We start from the raw sequence: 19,398 nt of genomic DNA on the forward strand, positions 1-19,398 counted from the left end.
CACGCTCTCTCATGGAAAACAAAACCAAGCAGACTTAAAAGGTCTACTCATATTTCGTTCTCAATTTACCATAATTTGTCATTTCGAGCCATCGCTGACTGAGCAGCAACCTCCGGCAAGGTGTTTTTTGTTATTTTTCTATCGGAGGGTGCACGTAATAAAGAGCACACTACAGATACATGCGCAGACTCGAGCAGAGCTGCTTATTTTATGAAACCATGATTAACCATTCAGTAAGAAAGCTAATTATTGCGCATCTATCTAAATCCAAAAATTTTTAATTAAACTTTGAAACGCTGCATAAATTTCAAGCATTTTCAAGGATTTTAAGTACCCATATGACCCTGTACGATGACGAACGCGACTTTTAAATCCTTGACCGTTTGGTCAGGTGCACGCGCAGTCAGCGGAGGCTCGCAAGTGGAGCCAGCGAAAGCATAAATCCCATTTATGCAACGGCAGGACTAGCCATGATACTGGACACTAGATAAGCCTCAACAAGCAAGCAGTCCCAATACCCTGAAATCTTTACGCAAAGACCTTCTTAAGTGCATAGAGTGGGGCAGGATTCCTTTATGGAAGAATATAAGTAGGGAAGGGTGCTCTTTTAAAACACCTAAAAAGATCAGCATGCACTTTTAAAGTAGTACGCCATATGGCCAGTACTTGATTTTAGGCAACAGCATTAGCCCTTGTCCACATAACGTTTATCATTGATACGAGTAAAATTTACAATCTGTACATTTAGTATCAAGCACTTTATCGATACACTAGCTTGAGCAACAGAAGATCATTGATTTAAACCCAGTGTGTTGGAAATAGTCGGTTAAGTTAAATGAAAGCATCCCCAATAGATGAGCCTGAAGCAGCATACTCGCCTATCCAACTGTGGGGAAACACACAACTTGTTGTGGGTTATTTATGTCAGGAGAATTTGGTGTTACCTGCCAGACCAGCCCTGGGAGAGTCTGTCCACTTTCCCATTGTCGGCCCCGGCCCGATGTTGTACCTGGAAGCAGAAGTCCTGGAGTGCAAGGAACCACAGAGTCACCCGTGTCCTTCACCCTAGCGTTCGTGTCCTTCACCCTAGACATCCACTGGAGTGGGGCGTGGTCTGTAATGAGGGTGAACCGGCAGCCCCAGAGGTAGTACTTTAACTCCAGGACTGCCCTCTTTATGGCCAGGGCCGGATCTTCTCCACCTGTCTTTACCTGGTCAGGTCTGACAGGGCAGGCATTAGAGGAGAAGTTAGCAATAAAGCATCGATAGTAGCCCATCAGCCCCAAGAATGCTCGTACCTGTGTCTTGTTAGCGGGACATGGGAACTTCTTCACTGCCTCAACCTTCTTCTCCTGGGGCATGATGAGCCCTCTTCCAATTGTGTAACCCAGGTACTTTGCTTCAGTGAGGCCGAGAACACTTCTTGGGGTTGACAGTCAGGCCAGCCAGCTGGAGCTCCGTCAACACCCTCCGTATATGCTCTAGGTGTGTTACCCAGCCCTCCGAGTGTATAATGACATCGTCGAGGTAAGCCAATGGCTACAAGAGGGTTCAATGATTATTAAACTTCTATTTTCACCCCTGTAGTAGGTGTTTTATTTCCATCATCATATTTGAGGGAGGGGGGCATAACAATACAATCCTGCTTAGGGCACGCATTTGGCCCTGACTATAATCAGTTGACCGCTGCAATATTTAGGGCCTGCATAACTGTACCACAGTACAAGGGCAAGCTGTATCAATATTCCTATTGTCAAATCTCTGTGATGATACATTGTCGTATCGATATTTTGAACACAGCCCTACTGTATAGAGCTGAAGATCTTTGCCCGAACCCGACAGGACCCGATGGGATTAATTTCGTTATTTCCAAATACCCATCTTAATTTAATATTTATCTTAATTAATTTGTTAAAAAAGACTCGTTTTTGTTGGTGCGTTGGCCTATTTATAGGCTAAAGGAGCCTATGTCTATTTAGAGTGCTGAGATGTTAAGATGTTACAGAGGACTTATTTTATTTCTTTGTTCCAACTTCCAAGTGGCCTAGTCTACGTTAGTTATGAATAAATTATGTTAAAACATGTATAATTGACTCATTCCAGAACATGACTATAATTGGCTTGCGCACATCTGAATAATGTCAGGCTGTAAATGGGTTCGGGCTTTTAAAAAGCTGTCAATTAATATGTACTTGTCGGGCTCTGGCCGAAACCTGTCCGGCTCAGGTCCTGTCGGGCCTAACTTTTAAGGCCCGATTACAGCTCTACTACTGTATAGTAATCAGTTTATGGATAAGGACAAAACAATTTAACCACTACTTTTACTACTTTAAAACCATCAACAAATGTTTTCACAGATGAAAGAGAAATAGAAGACATTAGTCATTTACCATTTACCTAAATCCACAATGCAATCACATGACAGTTCTGGGATTCACCTCTGCTTTCAAAAGCAAAAATTCGCTTTCTGTTTCATGTACCAACACTCGATGGACTTTTCCGCTGTGCATGTAACGTTACTGATATGCCTCAGTTATTGTATAATTCTGCATCGAAGACCCGTCTACTCCAAGTGACAAAACTAAATAATTAAAATTGTCCTTATAAATTATGGCAGGCCGCTTCTTCATTTTAACCACCCACTGTGTTATACACCGTGAGTGTGGTATTTATTTACCATCACAGCATTTGATAGTGTTCTGTATGTGCTCCCGCCACATCACTCCTTACCTACCAGCTAGCGAAACGGAAGTTTGACACATAATGAAGTACGTCATCGTATTTCCTTCCGCATGGCAAAATAAGGTGGATAGGGAGAGGTCTCAATGGCTCAATGGCTAGATCAGGGATTTTTCATGCAACCAGGTCTCTGTAAGCACAATCATGCACCTATCCAAGCAATTGTTGGTGATCTTTAATCTCACATCATCCTTCTCATTAACCAGGGAGTGTGTGTTAACAAGGAAGATGCTAGGAACAGCAGGTTTGTGTGGAGCTAATCGTATCTTCTCTTGGATCCCAGCTCTCTTACCCCGCTACTGCTTCCTCTCACATCTCTGTCTGCTGTTTGTCTTCATTCATACCTCTGAGCGTACGATCTCTGTTGGGATTGAACATACCGAATGTATGTTTAAACGTAACTATTATCACAACAAATTGGGGGTGTGGTGTCTGGTAACTATTAACCTGACTTGAACATGCAAAAATACCTGTTGTGTGTCACCATTTAAATTAGCTGAAAGCTGACCCATTCTCTCAACATTGTCCCAACCTTTAACCTCAGCCACCACCCCAAACCTTCTTCCAGAATGCGCCCTAGTTTTAAACAGCTATGGGTTTACTTCTCCCCTGTTCATGCTGGAGGGGATTGGATGGTGCTATAAGGCCAGGAAATGTACAGCAAGCTGGAAAAAAATGCTTGTTTAACTGGGGTCTTTAGAAACCAGCAGGGAGGGTCAGAGGGAGTGATGGCTACCTGCTTAACATGGGCTGAGTTTCCGATGCCTGGTCCAAACTTTTAGACAATGACTGATCAGAGTGCTTTTTAGCACCATCAATAGATTCAGTAACGTAAAAATCAGCCACTTTGTGGGTAGGTTTGGAGGGCAGCATGCTTGATAATTGAATATTCTAAGTAGGGATGTTTAAATAAGAACTATTAGCTTTTCTTGGTAAGTCCCACCGGGTAGCTTGTCTGCAAACTGAGCTCTTCTGATCGGTAAGAAACCCCTCTTTAATGCACATTTCAACTGTTTGGGGACAAGTATAAAGGCAGCTTGAATCTTCAGAATAAACAAGTTTTATCCACTTTATTCCTTGTAAAGCGGCTATGTTTAACAGTGTTTCTATCAATGTCTGCCATTAACTCACCATACCAGATGTTTTGGTTCCCACCGACTTCCGTTTCTGGGTCAATGCACTGGTTGCATTCAGGATCGCGAGCCTCCTTGATGGGAGTGTTTGCGGACTGTGGTCTTGTTTTAGGGGAATGTTCTTTATCAGATTTATCCAACAAAAGCAGTATTAAAGGGTTAGTGGGCGATAGTGTGCTTATCAAAGAAACTTCTCCTCTAGTGCTCTCTCTCCCTTGAAATTACTGTTATCCCGCCCATACCGGCGCACTTCCCAGGTTTGCCTTGCCTTTTCATTTATGAAATGGAGCGATCTTACTGTCGCTATGTCACGCCACGCTATGCATGCATAAATTTGTATTGTTTGTTTGTTTGGATTCTTGCCTACTTGGAAATGAGGACCAGTCACAGTAAAATAAATCTACAACTGTGAGTATATCAACTCGTGAGTGGACATTTCGTTAATGACAACCCTGGCTTTGCATCTATTAACAAGCACCATACAGCATCCCTCAGCCGCTTTAAGTAATAGACTTGGCTGTTTACATAGTCAACAAATTTAGAGCGGGGGCCTAACAGCCTCAGCACTACAATATATAAATCACAATTTTTTGTGCATCACGTGTAAAAGCATCAAAAGCTTTTGAATTTGCGTTGAAAGAATGGTCAAGGTATTGAAGCACAGACATTTAATATTTTTGAGACTTATTAACAGAGATAGCAAGCACCCAAGCAACACTATTTGAGCAACAACCCAGATCCCCCAACTGTCAGTTATCCATATTCTGCAAATAATTTAAAAGTGTTATATGATGCTCTTTTAAAGATGTTTATTTTGTGTATTTGGTGTAACAGAATATGTTGACATGCTTTAATGTTAAAAAAACTGATAATTTTTCAGATACTGTTCATTATTGTAGCTCCACTTTGCCCCGCCTCTCTCAAACGCCTCTTTTTGTACAAAGTCCCTCCTTCTGACAAGCACAGTTTGCTCTGATTAGCCAGCTGACCAAGTGCATTGTGAAAGTGCATTGTGATTGGCCAAACACCACAAGCACGCATTGGAAATGTAACATCCATTTGCAAAACCGCAAGCTTCAGCTTTGAACATAAATGTAAAGACAGTAAATAATGTCCTTAGTTTGACCATTAGTGCAAGCCAGAAAGGGGAACAGATCATGGGACAGACACAGTGATGATGCTCGTATGTATTTGCAGAACACAAGCGGTCAATAAGAAAGCTGACTCCACTGTGATGTGACCATGTCTCTCTCTCACTCACACACACACAACGTGATACTCTACACAGCGCAAAACTCTGCATTTGAACAGTCAATAACAAATACTTAAACTATTAAGAAACCATACTTACAGTAGCTGTTTCAGAATAAGTGCCAGATTGCCATAGCAAAGTTGTAATTGACCCATTTAGAAATAGCCTTTGCACAGCCAGCCTTGTAGGCTACTCTCCTAGGTTCACAAAACTGTTGTCCATAAAATGTGTTGCACAAATTAGAACATCTAGGTTGTGCTGTTCGGTTGTAAATAAATCTTAGCCAATGCATCTCTTTTCGTAAAGCTAAATAAAGTGCTTTTGCTTTTACACAGAAACACGGTGTCTCCCTGACATGGCTGCATCAACACTACTTACAGTTCCAGAAACCACGCCTTATTTCTTTGCATGAACATTTGGGCAGCATTACGCAAGTATTTCCACATCATGACGTAGAGATGTGGGGAGTGTTTGATCTGGATCAGCCTTTTCTTTTAGATAGAATAAAGTGGCCTAGTGGTTAGAGAGTTTGACTCTTAACCATAGTGTTGGGGGTTCAAATCTCGGGCTGGCAATACAACGACTGAGGTGCCCTTGAGCAAGGCACTGAACCCCCAACTGCTCCCCGGGCGCCGCAGCATAAATGGTGTTCACGGTGTGTGTGTGTTCACTGCTGTGTGTGTGCACTTTGGATGCGTTAAATGCAGAGCACGAATTCGGAGTATGGGTCACCATACTTGGCTGAATGTCACTTTCACAAATAGCCACATAACACACTAAAGAAAAATAGAAATGACATCATATGACTCCTTTGCAATTTTAAGAAAATACCTTTTCAAGCCAAACATGTTTTTTTTTTTTATGTCCAATTAAGTTTAGATTTCTTACCCAGCTCTGCTAATAGATTCTGTGATCCTGATCTTCCTTTTTTTCTGCTGTCAGATTATGGTTATATCCATGATGAAAGTGGAGCAGACAGTATGGAACGCATGTCGATATAAAACCGAAAATCTCTTTATGTCATTAACTTAAAGCGCAGCTGCTAAAATTCAGTACACAAAACAAGGCTTACATTTATTTTTAAGCTGGGATAGATCTTGGGTGGCATGCTTTTACTTAGTGTGGCAGTTACCAACAAAAGCCACCCTGGTTGATCCACCCTGTATATAAATGAGCTGTTATATTATTTTTCAGGTGTTGGTCATATGTCGGTCGCATATCTCCAGGAGGTCAGACTCTTTCCATTGGAAATGGTTGTGGAACAAAATCCGTTGTTGAACATGAGTTTCTCCATGCACTGGGATTTTGGCATGAACATTCAAGATATGACAGAGATAATTATGTGACCATCAACTTTGAAAACATCATTAAAGGTTGCTTTATCTTTGTTATTATTTTAAATGTTGTAAAATAGTAATTTGATCCATTTGCTTTACTGATCCTGATGCCGAAATGGACATTCAAATAAACAGCATTTACAGTCAATAAGCCATTCATGTCTGCAATAGTCTTTATTTTCAGGGCAGGAGAGCAATTTCAAAAAATACAGTGAGAACCAGACCACCACCCAAGGCACGCCCTATGATTACTACTCTGTGATGCATTATGATAAAAATGCCTTCAGCAACGGTAATGGAAATACAATCATTACAAAGCTTCCTGAGTTCCAAGATGTGATTGGTCAACGCCTGGACTTCAGTGAATATGATGTGATTGAGCTCAACACCCGCTATAAATGCAGTGAGTAATTTCCACAATATTCTTCGGTCTTAATGTGTTCTGTAACATCACTGTGGAATTGTGGTTGTTAAATATCTCATTGTTTGGATTACAGGTGTTTTTTTGTTGTTGTTTTTTTTTGTTTTTTGCTCAGCCACGATTTTTGAAACTATGGCTCCTTTTCTATAAATTCATCACACAAAATCACAAAACATCCACACAGCATGCAAGGCATGATGCATCTCTTGCAAAAGCAATCACTTCTTTCAATCACAGTTTGGCATAGCACTCACACACATATATGTACAAAAATACACTGCATATACAGTATGTATGCACAGTTGATCAGCTTTACAGTTTTTGATCTCAACTGAGTCTACACTTAACTGGCTTGAGATCTATAATGACACTATTGGCTTGTTAGAGGTGCTTTACAGCAGAATTGGTGTTTGAATATTGTTGTTTTGTATGGGTTTATAGAAATATTTCTATTTTTCCATCGTCTACTGTTAGAAACTAAGGTGTCATTTTAGACCCGTCACTAACCTTGGATGACCACATTAGCAAACTCTTCAAAGCTGTTTTTTTTTTCAACTACATCGTCCTTTTCTCAGTAGAAAAGATGCAGAATCATTAGTGCATGCATTTATTACCACTCGCCTAGACTATTGTAATGCTCTTTTCTCTGGCTTACAAGCTCAGTCCATCGTTCGTCTGCAGTACATTCAAACTTCTGCTGACAGATTATTAACTTCCACAAAAAAATCTGATTACATCAACCCTATTTTATTTAACCTTCACTGGTTGCCTGTATCTATTCGTGTGCAATACAAAATTCTTCTGCTCACCTTTAAGGCACTTAAAGGTCTTGCTCCCTCCTATCTTTCCGACCTACTCTCTTCTTATATACCTTCTCAGACATTCCGGTCTTTGAATTCTGAAATTCTTTCTGTACCTAGGTTCTGCCTATCTTCAATGGGCGGCAGGTCCTTTTCCGTTATTGCACCCAAACTTTGGAATTCACTTCCCCTGGCACTCAGAACAGTCACATCTTTGTGAAATTGTTCCTTGTTATCAATATTTGTTGCTTTGGTGTACCATGTTCAACGTACTTGAGCTCGGAGAAAAGTGTTATATAAATTAAACATTATTATAACTTGAATTGTATGCATTTTCATTATATATGTACAAAGTATTGTAAACAGAGATTAAAGTGTAAAGATTTATTTGTTTCTTAAAACATTACGTTTTTGATTTCTAATTAATCAAAAAAAGGGTATATTTACACTAACGTGAAAGGCAAGGGAGTAATTATTTCTTCTTTAAAACTTTAAAGTTTTTAAATAAGTGTGGCATTTAAATGTCACTGTTCCCCAAAATCAAACACGAGCTGTTCGTTTTCAATGATTTGTGTAATGAAGAGTTCAAGCATTTTGTAAAACAAGAATTTTGCAAAAAAGCTTGTTTTACAATTGCAAACTGAAATTAAAGCAGATAATATGCTTGCAGTTTAGTAGATGTGGTCTAAAGATTCTGGATGTAAAGTGTGTAAGCAATTTTAAATCTGTATACGAAAGAATGCTGACTGGCAAATGTAATGAATTACCATGTAAAAACATTTACATATATCAGAGCCCTTCACTCTGTCAGTTTATTTTGGAATAGTAAACCACTGACATAATCTCTCACATATATGAAAAGGTTATAATAAATGTAGTGTACAAAGACAGCATAAAATGATTTTGATTGTTTGTGTGCATTACAGATTCATCAATCTCTTTCCTTGATCACTGCAGTTTTGATGATGAATCTCTGTGTCAGATGAGTGTCTGTTCTACTGGGGATTATGGCTGGCAAAGATTAAATTCAGTGAGTGGCATCAATGTGACTGACCACACTTACCTGGGCAAAGAACAAAATGGTGAGATGTGTTACAATCAGTGAATGTGACATTTCTGTTTTGATAAAGTTTCTGATCTGTGCATTTGCATAGAATGAATGATGAATTAGAATTAGCCCAAAAAACAAATGCTTCATTTTCATCTACCCTCATTACTGCAGGTGCATCGTTCTTCATGCACTTCAGCACTGAGGGCAAAAACCAGTCAGACACAGCCAGACTAGAGAGCAAGACAATGACCCCTACAAGAGACTGCAAAGTCCAGTGCCTGCAGTTCTACTACTATCACAGTGGCAATGAATCTGACCAGCTCAACATCTGGATCCGAGAGTACCAGAATGATACAGACAGTAGAGGAACTCTCAGTCTAATGGATCAGATTACAGGTCTGCCTCTTTATATTTACAAAACATGTAAGCCTGTGTATCAACATGTTCCTTAAATTTTCTAAATCACTGACAGTTTAATTTCTCGCAGGACCCCCTGGTAATTACTGGAAATTCCGTCATGTGCCACTGAATGCTAATAATACCTTCCAAGTTGTATTTGAAGCACGTAAAGGAGCTGGAAACACCAGTGGAGGTTTTTCACTGGATGATATCAATATTTCAGAGACTGAGTGTCCCCATGTGTGGCAGATAAGAGACAATATTGAGCCATTCACTTCAGTGTACAGTCCATTGTATTACTCCGGTGATGGTTATCGCTTTCAGGCTCACTTAATGGTGTATCCAAATTACTTTTATATATTTGTTCGTCCTGTATCTGGTACATATGACGAACAGTTACAGTGGCCTTGTCCATGGAGACAAATAACCTTCCAGATGCTTGACCAGAATCCACACATACAGAAGCAAATGTCCTTGGAGCAAAGCCTCACGACTGAACCTGATTCGGCTTCTTCTAGTGAGCTCTAATGCAATTAAAAAAAAATCTGATTATTTTTACTTAGTTGAAGATCAGAGTTGTTATACAAAGCTTTAAGTCTTTTAAAAAGGATTTTTTTTTTTTTCTAATAGGGTATTATTGGGCCAATCCTCGAAATGGTGGAAATCAAGTCATAATCGGCAATGAGTCTGTATTTGTGGGTGCTTGGGTTGTTTATCCATATCCCATAAACAAATATGATCTGACTAGAAGAGAGTTTATAAAGGGTGATGACATCATATTTCTATTCAGCATGCAAGGTAGGTTTTATTATGTAGCCACAGAAAACAAGATCAACTTACTGAAAGTTCTTAAGGATAGTTCACACAATTTTTTTTTTACTATCTGTCATTGAAAATTCTGCCATGTACTGTATTCCTCACCCTCATGTCGTTCCAAAGCCGTAAGACCTTTGCTCATCTTCAGAGCAAATATTATGATATTTTTTTATTAAATCTTCAATTCTTCTTCTCCAAGTCAAAATCCTCTGCCATTATGGAGAGTACCACGAGTCCATGACACGTGTGTGATGCTGCTGGAGTAGTACACGCACTCTTGAATTTCATGAAAAATATCTTAATTTGTTTTCAGAAGATTAACGAAGCTCATGAAATGAGTGAAAGGGTGAATAATTACAAAATTTTCATTTTTCAGTAAACTATCATTTTAAGAACAAACTAGACACAATTAGAATGATAATAAATATCCAGTTGGATGCTGATATGTTTCCATTGTGTCTCACTTTCTGAGAACAAATTTACATAAATGTTGTTCACCAATTCAGATATCTCAGGGCTACTTGAAAAGGACTCTCTACCCTGCCCTAAAGCAAGAGTGGAGAAATTAAACGTTTCTCTGGATGCGACTGCCCAGCAGGGACCATGTGTTCCAAGGTGAATGTCCTTTGAACCTCTGTTGTATCATCATTCAAAACACACACAACTATAATAAAATATACCTAATTAAAAAATATAAAAATACAGTCACCATTGTATTTAAGAAATAATGTATGAGAGTGTAATGTATGTTGTGTGTATATATTTACAGCTAAAGGGCAATGTTTTACCATTTGTATGTCTAATTTATTTTTAAATTATACTACAAAATTAATTTAGCATGTGATGATAAAAACCTAACAGTTTCTTTTTTTTTTTTTTGGTTTACCAGAGTTCTTCCTACAGCTACACCAGGACCCACTGAGTAAGACATAGTCTCATAGTAACAATTTTTCATAAGGTTGAGAACCACTTCTTTATTGTGTCATTGTTATATGTGACCCTAAACCACAAAATCAGTCATAAGGGCCCTTTTCATATCTTCATGGAACATGATATTTATTTAATATCCTAATGATTTTTGGTATACATAAAAAATCTATAATTTTGACCCATACAATGTTTATTTTTATTTATTTTTTGGCTACAGCTAAAAATATCCCAAAGCGATTTAAGACTCTTTTTTTAAGGTTCTGTAGTCCAGGGTCACATATGTGACCATAAATAAAATGCTGTGCAATACTGTGAATATAGTCAAAGGTAAAGTATGCTGTTAGACACAACACACACTAGATTATATTTAGATCACAACACAGCTTACAACTTTAGTTAGCGTACTGCTTTTTGAATAGGTATCTCATATTAAAACATAAAGGACACATTTCACTAATACATAATTTTTTACAAATTCATAAAGTGGCATCCCTCTGCTGGAACGCATAGTCCTGACATAATCGAATAGGAAAATAGTTTGACAGAGACACATTTGTAATGATATAGTCAGTTGTTTGTTAAATCAATTAATGAATCAAATAGGGATTGTATTTGAAATACATCCAAATATAAGTGATTATTAGGCTCGGTATCTATACATTTCCCAATTAATTTTCATTCAAATTCATAAGTCTGATTTGTTAATGATTTATTTGGATGTATTTCAGGTACAATCCCTATTTGGCTTATGAATTGGTTTTACAACAACTGAGTACATCCCTAAATGACTACAAATGTGTCTCTGACAAACTATTTCCCCTGAGTCTGTAAAGCTGCTTTGACACAATCAGTATTGTATAAAGTGCTATACAATTAAAGCTGACTTGACAGATACAGAAAGTTGAATTTATGAAGTATTTTTGTCTTTTGTGTTTTTCAAACATTTATTCATGAGACTTTTCATGAGTCTGTTTTAAAAGAGTCATTTGTTTGTGAATCAGACTACACCGATTGCTCTCTATGTTTTTGATTAACTAAAAGAACTGTTTCTTGAAAGTCATTTGTTTGTGAAAATCATTTACTGCATGCATATTACAAAATGCACATTATCAAAATATATGCATAGTTATTATATATATATATATATATATATATATTACATGAACTATTTATCTTACCATGTGTGCTTCTTTTCCTTTAGTGAATGTGCTGGCAACATGGCTTCCTCTCTGATCATCGTGGTGGTTTCCTTTCTTTTGCTAATGAGTTAATCATGAGGAATCACTATTATTAACCATATGTCTGACTACACATGAGTTCAGTGCCAAAGAACTGCATCTATCTTCAGCTTCCTCCTATATGATCATTAAATGTGAATTGTTAATTAATTATGTGTATTGTTTATAAATTTTCTATATTCATTTAACACCAATCGATATTAAATGTTATTGTTAATCATTATGTTTACAAATTTATTATCAGACTTTCATAATGTATGATTATACATTCTTTGCAGAGCTTAGGGAAATATTTGTCATATCTGAATTTCTATCTGATTAATCACTGATTTGGTTTAAAAATACTAATCTAACCTTTTTTAATTGCATAAGTAATAAAACAATGCTGCAAGTACTGTAACTAATTAAATAAATATTACAAAAATGTTCAAATTTATTGTATGACTTATTGAATGTAAGACAAATTGTTTTATGAAAAGGGGCCTACAAACTCAGCCTGTAAATGCAAGATTTTGGTGGCATCTATTGGCACATGATAGAGCTGCCACTGTGAACAAAAACTGCAAAGGCCCCGGTATACTTCAAACTAATTTATTTTCGTTCTTCATTTGGGGGCAAAAAGAAGTTCAAAAAGGCTGAGTGACTGTATACTGTTTTCAAAAATTCGATCAGCCCCATTTCAGCACAGCCAAAGAGCTCAGAGATGGCCTCCTTGGCTGTGACAGGACAGGAGGGGAGCTCAGAGACAGCCTCCATGACCGTTACTGGACAAGCAGAGAGTTTAGAGTTTCCCTCAAAGTCATGAAGCTACAATCTAAAAAACAGCCTTGGATTAATAGAGAAGTTTGTGTTCTGTGGAAGGAGTGTAGAAGGGCAGAAAGAAAATGTAGAAAGGGCAAATTACAAGTTTCTTATCAGTTATTGCAAAATATTTGGTCAAATTTCAAGATGCAGTTGCTTTGCAAAGGTCTAAATATTTGTCCAATCTGATTTGTCCAAATTCCCAAAGCTTTTGTTCTCTAGCATTAATTCCTTCTGGGACTGGTGTTGGTCATTGCCCAGAGTTGTGTGAGAAGTTTTGCAGCGTCTTCATAAGTAAAATTGCTTGTATTAAATCTCAGATTAGTTACAAACTCATTACAGCAGTTTTGGTATTTACTTCCTATCTCGCACTTGCTCTCTTGGTGTTATACCAACTACGATACTAATGGAAGTATTGGTCGCAGTAGCACCAAATATTTTTTCCGTTATCAACATTTCCTTTCAGACAGGTTCATTTCCATCTTGTTTTAAAGACTGATCAATTAACATATACCACTCAATATGTGGTGATGACATATAAGGACTACGTGAGAACCACTTTAGATAAGTTCGCTCTGCTGCCTTGTTATTATTTTCATACACACTGCACTATAATTTGATTCATGCAAAATACATAGATTTGGCCGTTACAAAGTCTCCATCCACAGATATGCGTACATCATCTGCAGATATAAGGTATTTCGTTGCACTTTAACAAGTAATCTGAATGCCCCACTGTATATATGTGCAATATTTTAAAGAGCCCTCACTAACTGAGTTTAAAGCCACAGTTATGTTAGAATGCATCTCATTCTTGTTTCTGTGGCGGTGCGTCTGTCTCATCATGAGGCGCGTGGTCCGGAGTGCTATATGACTGATGCATCAGTTCAATTCAACTTTACTCCAAATATATCAACTTACCTGTTTTGAATACTTTTATATTTAATGTGTTCGATTATGTCCAATATTAGTGTTAAACTGTTGGACTTTAAAATAAATCTACTATTGATTTTCACCATTGACTGACTTTGCAGAACATTTAGATTGATAACTTCCGTGCGTAGATGCAGCAAATTTGGCACTGGACGTGCAACATGACAGTTGCATCCGACTATATATGATTTAGCCGTTTTAAATAAAATATTTTTATATTTAACGTTAGTTAAATAAGTCAGTATGTTTTAAAGATTATTGTTTTTTATTATTGCTGATTCCATAGGCTCTCACTCGCGCACCTGCATGGTTTAAAACACCAAATAGTTCTGCTATGACTGGGGGGTGTTATCCAAAGCACATCAACTTGTCAATGGGGTTCCTCAGTAGGGGTGTGCCAGTTTGAGTATCGCTACCGAACGGTTCACGGGCAAATTCCAAATGGAAGTGATTATCCCTATACCCTTGGAGTGGGGTCTTTGGAGTGAGCATGGCACCTGCATGCTATTATGAAGCTGTTAGGAATGCTCTTGGCCAAAGTAGTGACAATCTCCTCATTTTCAGCTGGGATGTTCCCGTGACAACGCAGCATGGTGTCCATCAGAAGATGTGCCTGTTTTACTGTCATAAATTATTTTTATTGTTGTTAGCGTAACTATTGTGTCACATCTGGCTCAAAGATGTAACATTAAGGGAGACTAACTAAGGGGGAATAACTAAAAAGATAAAAGTTTATTACAACAAAATATAACCAAAAACAACCACAAAAGTCAGTAGGCTTATAAGTTGTAAGGGAAAAAGGTCAATTTAGCTCAAAGGGAATCATTTAAGATTTTAAAGGGAATTTGAACAGAATCACTGTTTCACGGCTGACCACTGAGATGCCCTTTGATTCACTGAGCAAGCCGTTTAATGGTGATTCTGTTCCTTCTTAGAGAAAAATGGTATATGTGAGGATTTCCAGTCAGGATTTAGACCGTATCATAGTACTGAGACTGCTCTTCTTAGAGTTACAAATGATCTGCTCTTATCATCTGATCGTGGGTGTATCTCTCTATTAGTTTTATTGGATCTTAGTGCTGCGTTTGACACAATTGACCACAACATTCTTTTGTATAGACTTGAATACTTTGTTGGCATCAGTGGAAGTGCATTAGCATGGTTTAAATCGTACTTATATGACCGCCATCAGTTCGTAGCAGTGAATGAAGATGTATCCTATCAATCACAAGTGCAGTATGGAGTACCTCAAGGCTCAGTACTAGGGCCGCTACTCTTCACGCTTTATATGTTACCCTTGGGAGATATCATCAGGAAACATGGTGTTAGCTTTCACTGTTATGCTGATGATACTCAGCTCTATATTTCTTCGCAGCCCGGTGAAACACACCAATTTGAAAAACTAATGGATTGCATAGTCGATATAAAAAACTGGATGACGAGTAATTTCTTACTGCTAAATTCTGAAAAAACAGAGGTGTTAATTATAGGACCTAAAAACTCTGCTTGTAATAACCTAGAACACTGTCTAAGACTTGATGGTTGCTCTGTTAATTCTTCATCATCAGTTAGGAACCTAGGTGTGCTACTTGATCACAATCTTTCCTTAGAAAGCCACGTTTCTAGCATTTGTAAAACTGCATTTTTCCATCTCAAAAATATATCTAAATTACGGCCTATGCTCTCAATGTCAAATGCAGAAATGTTAATCCATGCATTTATGACCTCAAGGTTAGATTATTGTAATGCTTTATTGGGTGGTTGTTCTGCACGCTTAGTAAACAAACTACAGCAGCAAGAGTTCTTACTAGAACCAGGAAGTATGACCATATTAGCCCGGTCCTGTCAACACTGCACTGGCTCCCTATCAAGCATCGCATAGATTTTAAAATATTGCTTATTACTTATAAAGCCCTGAATGGTTTAGCACCTCAGTATTTGAATGAGCTCCTTTTACATTATAATCCTCTACGTCCGCTACGTTCTCAAAACTCAGGCAATTTGATAATACCTAGAATATCAAAATCAACTGCAGGCGGCAGATCCTTTTCCTATTTGGCGCCCAAACTCTGGAATAACCTACCTAACATTGTTCGGGAGGCAGACACACTCTTGCAGTTTAAATCTAGATTAAAGACCCATCTCTTTAACCTGGCATACACATAACAGACTAATATGCTTTTATTATCCAAATCCGTTAAAGGATTTTTAGGCTGCATTAATTAGGTAAACCGGAACCGGAAACACTTCCCATAACAACCTATGTACTTGCTACATCATTAGAAGAATGGCATCTACGCTAATATTTGTCTGTTTCTCTCTTGTTCCGAGGTCACCGTGGCCACCAGATCCAGTCTGTGTCCAGATCAGAGGGTCACTGCAGTCACCCGGATCCAGTACGTATCCAGACCAGATGCTGGATCAGCACCTAGAAAGGACCTCTACATCCCTGAAAGACAGCGGAGACCAGGACAACTAGAGCCCCAGATACAGATCCCCTGTAAAGACCTTGTCTCAGAGGAGCACCAGGACAAGACCACAGGAAACAGATGATTCTTCTGCACAATCTGACTTTGCTGCAGCCTGGAATTGAACTACTGGTTTCATCTGGTCAGAGGAGAACTGGCCCCCCAACTGAGCCTGGTTTCTCCCAAGGTTTTTTTCTCCATTCTGTCACCGATGGAGTTTCGGTTCCTTGCCGCTGTCACCTCTTGCTTGCTTAGTTGGGGACACTTCATCTACAGCGATATCGTTGACTTGATTGCAAATAAATGCACAGACACTATTTAACTGAACAGAGATGACATAACTGAATCCAATGATGAACTGCCTTTAACTATCATTTTTGCATTATTGACACTGTTTTCCTAATGAATGTTGTTCAGTTGCTTTGATGCAAGGATTTTGTTTAAAGCGCTATATAAATAAAGGTGACATTGACATTTACATTGACATTCAAATTCCCTTTAAAATATTAAATGATTCCCTTTAAACTAAATTGACCTGTTTCCCTTACATATTATTGGTGGAGAATAATGCAGGCAGTTTAATCTAAATTGTGAGCATAAACCAAGTTATTTAATCTTTTCTTTTGCTGCAGATGAAAGATGAAAAGCTGAGTCGAGACGTGTGTGTGTGACCCGTGACGTAAGCTGCTTAAATGAAAGAACGCAGAGACTGTAACTCAAGTCCGTCTCTTCATTGTTAAACGGCAGTAAGTGAACTAAAAGTTAACATCTGAGATCGTACAATAAGGTAGAAATTGAGCATGTTTCTCATTTTTGAAATGCCTTGTTTATAGCTGAATTGATTTCACTGCGTGTTCCAGTGCCTCTCAAAAGCTATACTACCTCAGTCACTGTTCACTGAACGGAGCTAAACTGCTGTAATTCAAAGGGAAATAAGTTGGCGAATAAAGAATAGTTTTGAACATGTTCCTCAATCTATTTATCAAAGCTTCATTATTCATAGTTTGATTGCCAGTGCGTGTTCCACTGCCGAATCAAATGCTATTCGACTCGCTGGGTTAAACATTTGAGAATAATGTTTTTTTTAATGTATTTGATCAGTGTTGAAATGAGCCGACATTTAATGTAACATGCTAAACTGTATTTGCAATACAACGATTCATGTGCTAGTCCACTAGAGTTTGTTTTGGTTGCTACAGTTACAACCGTGACACGGAAGTCTTAACCTACTTCCAGAGCAGTGTGGTTGTGCTTCGGGTGATCCTTGAAAGTGTCCCAGCTCTAGGTCCTTTCTGACACAGTCCCCTCCACTCTCTCCCACTTGTGCACTTTCTGTACTGTCCTGTATAAACAAAAACACCAAATATAAATCCTCATAAAGTATCGACTTTGATATTGTGAAATATATTTAACTGAAAACTGAATACAAAATAAATCACACAATATTTTCACTTTACAGTTCAGTAACAGTGGGGTTGGAAACAAAGTGCACAACACTATTCATTAAACACAATATATTCAGATGAAAGTTTACAATATTAACAAATTATTCACAAGCACTGTTTTCAGAGCCCCCAGTTAAACCGTTTTAATCAGAACACTACCAATACAGTGCAGTAAAATTAGTAAAATCTAATTCAGTACATTTTTATTAAACTAAGTAAAACCACAACCTATAACAAAAGGTCAATGAATCTCTACCAGAAGTGACAGTGCAATGTAGCAGATGGAAATTTCTTACCAATGTTTCAAGAATAAGCTGGATCCTTGATGATTCTATATGGGGAAAGAAGAAATGGTTTACTGAAAAGTTCTTAAAAAGCAGGATTTCATTTTTTACCATTTCTTTAAACCAGTGGTTCTCAAACAAATTTATACCAAGTACCACTTCAGAAAATATTTGTTATTAAATATTAGTTATTTAATAATAGTTCCACCATAATGACCAACATAAAATTTCAGCAGGGTAGTAGTCCTAACTATTAAGCTACAGCTCTACCGTTAAAAAATTAGGCAGTTTTATTTTAATAAGAATATTTATTGTTGTCAGCCACTTTACCATTGCAAATACATTTTATTAAATAAAATATAGTAATAAAAACATAACACACCTAATGCATGGGATTCACGTTGTTTCAACGTTGAAACCACAACTGAACTTATTTCAACCATATTTCAACGATGAAGGTCGGTCATGTGCCGGCTGGGTTAAACCTAAATATGAACATATCAAGCCATCAGAGATGCTCAATTGGGTTTAAGTCAGGGCTCTGGCTGGGCCATTCAAGAACAGTCACAGAGTTGTTGTGAAACCACTCCTTAGTTATTTTAGCTGTGTGCTTAGGGTCATTGTCCAAGGCTCTTCTCTCCCGATACCTCAGTTTGGCTGGATGGCCAGCTCTAGGAAGGGTTCTGGTCGTCCCAAACATCTTCCATTTAAGGATTATGGAGGCCAATGTGCTCTTAGGAACCTTAAGTTCAGCAGAAATGTTTTTTGTAACCTTGGCCAGATCTGTTACTTGCCACAATTCTGTCTCTGAGCTCTTCAGGCAGTTCCTTTGACCTCATGATTCTCATTTGCTCTGACATGCACTTCTTCTTCTTCTTCTTCTTCTTCCTTTTAATGGCGGTTGGCAAACAACTTTTAAGTGTGCATTACCGCCACCTTCTGATATGGAGTGTGGATCACAATAGCCTTTTCTCACTGTCACTACTACCCTTAAATAAATAAATAAATAAATAAATACATACATAAATAAGCCAATAAATAACTTCATAAATATCTAATAACATTATTAATATTCATACATTATTATTATTATTATTATTAAATACAACTTCCTAAGACAACTAAACTCATATCCTTCTACTCAGCCCTGTTTTATTCAAAAACACAAATATCGCTCTATACCCAACATGCCCTGAATTCATTTGTAATATTTCCTTCATTTCAAATCTAATTTTTTCTTTCCTAAACCAGTCTTTCAGCCTCATCCTTTCCTCCTTATACCTATGACAATTAATAATTACATGTTCTACTGTTTCGTTAATATTACAGACCTCACACATCCCAGTCTCAT

At 37.9% G+C, this 19,398-nt stretch overlaps 1 protein-coding gene across 2 annotated transcripts in view; it reads left to right on the forward strand.

The window, feature by feature from the left end:
- Positions 1-12,363, forward strand: part of LOC132114072 (meprin A subunit beta-like) — a 70,127-nt gene extending 57,764 nt beyond the window's left edge. For both annotated transcript variants that reach the window (XM_059522209.1, XM_059522210.1), the window contains 9 exons: positions 6,319-6,497; positions 6,646-6,864; positions 8,609-8,764; positions 8,905-9,129; positions 9,221-9,649; positions 9,763-9,930; positions 10,455-10,563; positions 10,838-10,870; positions 12,080-12,363. In XM_059522209.1, coding sequence (XP_059378192.1) covers positions 6,319-6,497; positions 6,646-6,864; positions 8,609-8,764; positions 8,905-9,129; positions 9,221-9,649; positions 9,763-9,930; positions 10,455-10,563; positions 10,838-10,870; positions 12,080-12,149 — 1,588 coding nt within the window. In that variant the 3' untranslated portion in view covers positions 12,150-12,363. The remainder of the gene's footprint in view (positions 1-6,318; positions 6,498-6,645; positions 6,865-8,608; positions 8,765-8,904; positions 9,130-9,220; positions 9,650-9,762; positions 9,931-10,454; positions 10,564-10,837; positions 10,871-12,079) is intronic.
- Positions 12,364-19,398: the final 7,035 nt, after the last annotated feature.

The sequence above is a fragment of the Carassius carassius genome, chromosome 33 (genome assembly GCF_963082965.1).
Source record: "Carassius carassius chromosome 33, fCarCar2.1, whole genome shotgun sequence".
In the NCBI taxonomy this organism is placed as follows: domain Eukaryota; kingdom Metazoa; phylum Chordata; class Actinopteri; order Cypriniformes; family Cyprinidae; genus Carassius; species Carassius carassius.